This window comes from Paralichthys olivaceus, chromosome 4 (assembly GCF_024713975.1).
Source record: "Paralichthys olivaceus isolate ysfri-2021 chromosome 4, ASM2471397v2, whole genome shotgun sequence".
In the NCBI taxonomy this organism is placed as follows: domain Eukaryota; kingdom Metazoa; phylum Chordata; class Actinopteri; order Pleuronectiformes; family Paralichthyidae; genus Paralichthys; species Paralichthys olivaceus.
In genome coordinates, this window is record NC_091096.1 from 5371597 (window position 1) to 5377309 (window position 5713).

Here is a 5713-nt window from a genome sequence, read left to right on the forward strand (position 1 = left end):
TTTTGACATCAATGTAAACTGTAAATCTGCTTGTATATATATCTAAGGACTTTTCAATCAATACTGAAGATATTGTGAGGTCAGACATAGCAAATGTGGGAAAAAACACAAGAGATGAAACTTATCCAACAAAAATACATGAAGTTAACAGAAATGAGTGGACACAGACTAGACTTCATGAAATGGGACTCTTGAGATTTGTGTTGGGTAGAATTAACAAAGGGTGAAATATATCCGAGACATTGGAACACGTCTGTCTGTGTCAAGCAGAACCTTAAGTTAATCAGCAGCTAAACATCCTTAGTGTCCACTGTTTTGATTCCATTTATCTTATAGCGAGTCGTCTTCCAGTGTGTAAATGAACTGTACTGTAGCTGCTATTTAATAACCTGTAGCACAAACATCTAAACATTTAATTTAGCAAATGTATTATTGATCGTTGATATCATGCAGATATTGTAAAGGGTGGTCAATGTGTTGTTTAAACGCGTTTCAAACGGATTAATGAGAAACATTTTGTTTACTGCGTTCATGTTTATTTCCACATTCTGACTTGAAAGCACGTGAACACACTGAAGTCAGAACAACAACGACTTCACAAGTGGGAAAACTGGACTTTCCGAGGAGCACGTGAATGCACAGTCTGTTTACTGTTTACATCCTTCAACAGACTCATGTCGACTCTTCTCTGAACACACAGCAGGTGCCTAGAACGGTGTCTTGCGCCCCCTGCTGATTACTTGACAGAACCATCAAATTGTGCTCACATTTCAAATTAACTTCAGAGTCCTGGACTTGGTGGAAGAATGTGGACGCTAATTTCAATGAGCTCCTTCTTTTTATACAAAATATACAATCATCAGTAACATAATACAATCAACAGTGCCTATTGGGTAAATATGTGGACTGCCTGTATGTTACAAAGATGTTTTTTGAGAAAGGCGTCTACCGAGGCAGGTACAACTTCTCAGAGAAACCCAGTATAAAACCTCATTCACATCCTGCTACACATCCCTTCACTCGAACACTCAGTTTTAAGTGCCGTCAGAGTTTGTCAGCTGACCAGTTGCTTTAGTTTTCTTTGACCCATCCGAGTTCTGCTGCCGCTTCCTCTTTGGTCTGTTCTTCTTCCCTTCTTCTTCTCTGAATTGGTGCCTGTTGTGAGAAAGAAAAAGTTCCATATGTTTGCAAAGAGTAGTGAAGTTAATGTACATAACAAAAACATTTTATGTGTGCCTTTTTAACATAAGGACAACAGATGGAATGTTTGCTTTGAGGCAAAGTCTGGCAGATATACTAAAACGACAGGCTTAAGGCCTTTGAGTGTGTTAAACATATGTGATGGAGTTAATAGTTTTTTTCCATCGTTCTGTGTGAGTCTTCTGTGTAGTTACGGGTTGTGTGATCTCACCTGGACTGCCAGCGTCGGCCGCTGTTCCACACTCTTCCAAAAGAGGGAAGCCAGTTGGCGTCTGTCTGTGAGCTGTGATCAAAGTTGGCCCCAACTCTGTTCGGTGGAAGCTTCTTCAGCTTCTCTTGCTCCTCTGGCAAAAGACAGATGAGATCATTTTCAATCATCAAATTCATTTAGTTTAATTCTACACAAGTCTACAATCTCTGCATCACTGAGACTTGAGAAGATTAAAATGACCGGTATTATAAATATTTTGATACTTGAGCGCCACGATTTCAAAAATTTGAATGTGTTTATGTGATTTCATATTTGACACAGATGCAATTTGAGCAGCAAAGACAAAAAGTCACTTAAACAGCAAAACATCAGATGAGTGATAAATAATAAAAACCTGCTGGTTATCATAAGTGATGTAACAGCATCCAGTAACACATGATTTGTCAGGTCTCATGGAAATGAAAAACAAGGACGGAACAAACTGCTCTGCTGACAAGTAGATTTAAACAAGTATTCCTACTCTGTTTGAGGAACTCTTGGAGCGATGGGCCAATCTCTGGATGTGCTGAAGCCCCAGAGGTCCCCTCCAAAGGATCGTCCTGGAGCCAAGGTGGGACAGCACCTACAACAGTCAGGACACTGATCACTTTTCAAACACATACAACAGGTGAACTGAGCTCCTAACTACTGGAGACACTGGGTTTCTTTCAATTTTTGATTGTATTACTTTGTTGTGTGAAAGGCAAATTAAATGTTTCTTTTCAGGATCACACAGGATGCATTGTAATGTTTTCAGAATAATATTAATCCTCAGAGGGACAGGGGGCAGAGCAACATCACTGAAAAGACAAAATATACATCGAGATAACTCCTCAACAGTCAAGAGTCATCTGGAAAATTTATGAAAAACTTGAATGTGGTTTATGATAATAAGAAAATGGGATTTAAAAAGATAAAACACAGAAGAGACACCACATATTATTACATTTCCACAATGTATATTATTGGACTGGTTCAAATACAGAGCTTAGTTGAGATACTGAAATTCATCCTTCACTGTACCTGTGTGAACATTTCCACTGTTTGCTGAATTCTGTAACAGACAAAAAATTAGGTGATTGTGTTTGCAGTTACTCATGAGAAACTTTCTGAATGATGGGTGTCCTTCTACCTGATAGCCGATGAAAGTCAGGCCATGTCCTGCTGCCGCCCGCGGTGCTTTCACCATTGACTCAACGAAGCTGCTCCCTGGCTGCTGGTCTGATCCCTGAGATGTAAACTGCGAGCTGTTCCCCAGAGAACAAGATGAACCCCGAACAAAGTTAAGTGATTCAAATTATATTGATGACACTATACAAAAAGAGGATAATATGTCTCAGGTAGACAAAGTGTTACCTGACAGAATCCTCCGCAGACGCGTCTGTGCCATTGGGACCATTGAATGACTCCGGGTCTGCGTCACGCTGATAGTGATTCAGGAAATGCCAACAGTGGTTCACAGAGGAAGTCTGACCACTACCCATCTTCATCTCAGCTTTTATTATCACAATCCTTACACACTACTTTGCCCCAAATGTTAACACAATATTTTATTTTTCATCATCTCCATCTAATTGTAACCATAACCTGATGTGTAAAATTAAGTTTGTCATTAAACCACCATGACCTCCAGACACAAGGTTTCACCAGCTACAAATATTTGTTTTTAGAGTTAAACAGGTTTTCAGTTACACTCACAATGATCTAGTTGGGCAATTGTGACTTTTCTCATCTTACATGTAACTCAAATACACAAAAAGCAACAGTCAAGGCTTTAGTGATGGATACTGCCACTGCATCTCTGGAAAACAAACCTCTATTAGAGCCTGAAGGACCTCTTGACGATGCTTCTCCTGGGCCCGGATATGATCAGCTTGCTTAAGCCATGAAAAGAAAAGTAAACAGTTTTTAGGAATGCTAGTGGCAGTCTCAGAGCTGCCTCCACTGCTGTAGACTCTATTATCATTCAAATTAAAACAGTTACCTGTTTAATGAATTCATCCTCCTTCTCCACAAATGATTCCAAAACTTGTGGCAACTCAGCTTTAAACCTAAAAAAAAGCAAAAAATGATCCAATCTTTTATTTTCCATTAAAAACTTTATTAATATTGACTTTCAACTCTCGGAGAACCACCTTTCAGTTTCCTCCTCCGTGATGATGACCTTGTCTCGAAGCTTGGGGTCGGCTTTATTTTCCCACCAGAACTTGTGGGTATTCTTCCTGTGTTCTGGTCTGAAACCAAGTACATTTAAAACTGGTCAACCAGTAATTTTTCAAATGCACACAGTTTCATGCAATTTACTTATTACAAACAAAATTAAAAAAATAAAAAGCAGTTCATTTGATCAAACTTACGTGGCCATGTGTTCTAACAAGCCTCCGTACAGCACAGTCATGTTGCCGTCTGTAACATTTCTGTCTACTTCGAGCCCACAGCAGTAGCACCAGAATTTCTGCTGGTGCTCGCTGCAGTCAAACTTTTCTACTTGGGGCTTTTTAAGAGTGCGACGAGCTTCCTTCACCTGGTACAGAGAGAAAGAAAACACATACAGGAAACATAGATAAACATGGTGGTTGGACTGGAGCTCTGATTAAATCTGAGGCAGTCTAATACAACAGCTCTGCAATAAACGCTAAATTCATAAAGGTTGAATGTTGATCACTTCTTTGTCTGTAATTTGATTTGTTGTTTATTTTATTTCACACAGCATCCCATCATCTGATTCTCCACCTCATGAAGACATCATTCTATTCAGTAGACGTTCACTGCGCCGAGAATTGTTGTGTTGCTATAACTATTATTGATGAGGGTGTTTTAAAGGTTCACTGAGTAGATGCATGTAGCTGCTGAACACCCCTCACCTCATCCTTCCCTTCCAAACAGGAAGGAACCTGTTGCAGACTTCCGTTGTCATAAAAACTCAAAAGGTGTTTGCTTTGTCCAGTCTGGGCTACTGTAAAAAAAAAAACCTGGTGTATTTAAATATAAAGGACCATTATAGGGTAAAGAAAATAACAATTCACACAGTGTTGATGAAACACATGAGTCAAAACATCACTAATTTAAATTACTTTGCTGCCAATAGATCCCTTTCCCCTCAATCTTAAAGTTGGCTAATGTTTTAGTGTTGTAAAGAACTGTGTTGCTTAGAAAATGTTTAAATGTGAATACAAATGAGCTAAATTCACTTCTCTATCAAACTACTGTTGGTCCCCAGCGTCCCTGACGCGGCATGCGTTATGTTGTTGGTTAGCACCAGGTGCTAGCATCGGGGCGAGCACGCGTGTAGATCCACAAAGTGGCTGGAAATGTTTGACATCGGCGTGAATCGGTGTAAATCAAACTACTTACCTTCTCTAAGAATTTGAGAAGAACCACTCTCAGTCTGCTCTGGTGACTCTTCCCGAAGATGTGTCCCTTCCCGGCGAATGTAGTTTGCCGACACACGGCGCAATAATAAGGAGCCATTGACACAGAGACTAGTAAATTACAGATGAACTGACACAGAAACCGAACATTTCTGTTTTAATTCTCATTGTTTATTGTTGGTGAAACGGAAAGCCACACAAGCTACAGCCCGGATATCCGCTCCAGAAAGGAAGCGGTTCCGTCTCGATATGTTTCCCCCTTGAAACAAACACAATTTATTGAACATCTGTCATCGTCAATATGAAATAATCCTAGCGATATTTTCAATCATCTAAAATGTTCGAATTGTAGTTTTCTTCACCCTGGAGTGGACCCTTTATATTTAAATACTTTATATTTACATTGAGAGGAGGTCCTCACTATGGAGGCCGCCATGTTTTTAAAGTAGCCCAGAATGGACAAACTAAATACCTTTCGAGTTTTGTATGCCAGCTTTCATTCTCTGTTAAAGTTGCTCTAATGTCAAATAGTTTCTTTGTCGATTGATCAAAGTCAAATGACATCAAACACATTTTCTGCTATGTTGTTCTCAGATACAAACATGGAACAAATGACTTCAAAGGAACTTCTAAGGAATTCTACAATCCTTAACTTCAACAAAGAAGTTGGCAACTTACTGCTTCCTGCTGCAAGAGAGATAGATCGAGAAGTGCTTTTACAACCAGATTAGCTTACGTTTTGTGTCAAGATGTCCAATATAGGTCGCAGGTGTAGAAAAAGGTCCATTGCTAAAGCCTGGCTGTTGGGCATCCGCAAGAGATTAAGAAGCTCCTTCTTAAAGAGGAAGAGAATCACATACAGCAAAGGGGTGAAAAGGCCATGTCGTGAGCC

The 5713-nt window shown here is 39.7% G+C and overlaps 1 protein-coding gene across 3 annotated transcripts; it reads right to left on the minus strand.

The window, feature by feature from the left end:
- Window positions 1–514: 514 nt before the first annotated feature.
- cenatac (centrosomal AT-AC splicing factor) lies at window positions 515–5067 on the minus strand. 3 transcript variants are annotated; one of them, XM_069523409.1, is made up of 11 exons: window positions 4805–5067; window positions 3808–3974; window positions 3586–3684; window positions 3435–3501; window positions 3265–3327; window positions 2807–2874; window positions 2583–2697; window positions 2474–2504; window positions 1932–2033; window positions 1412–1544; window positions 515–1155 (listed from the first exon to the last, which is right to left on the minus strand). In XM_069523409.1, exons 1-11 carry the CDS (start codon window positions 4919–4921, stop codon window positions 1035–1037), a joined length of 1083 nt encoding a protein of 360 aa, XP_069379510.1. In that variant the 5' UTR covers window positions 4922–5067; the 3' UTR covers window positions 515–1034. The 3 variants fall into 3 exon arrangements, with proteins under 3 accessions (XP_069379510.1, XP_069379511.1, XP_019954560.2); XM_069523410.1 differs by adding an exon at window positions 4315–4406 and having other exon boundaries at window positions 2474–2697; window positions 4805–5045; XM_020099001.2 differs by having other exon boundaries at window positions 2474–2697.
- Between the last annotated feature and the right edge of the window lie 646 nt (window positions 5068–5713).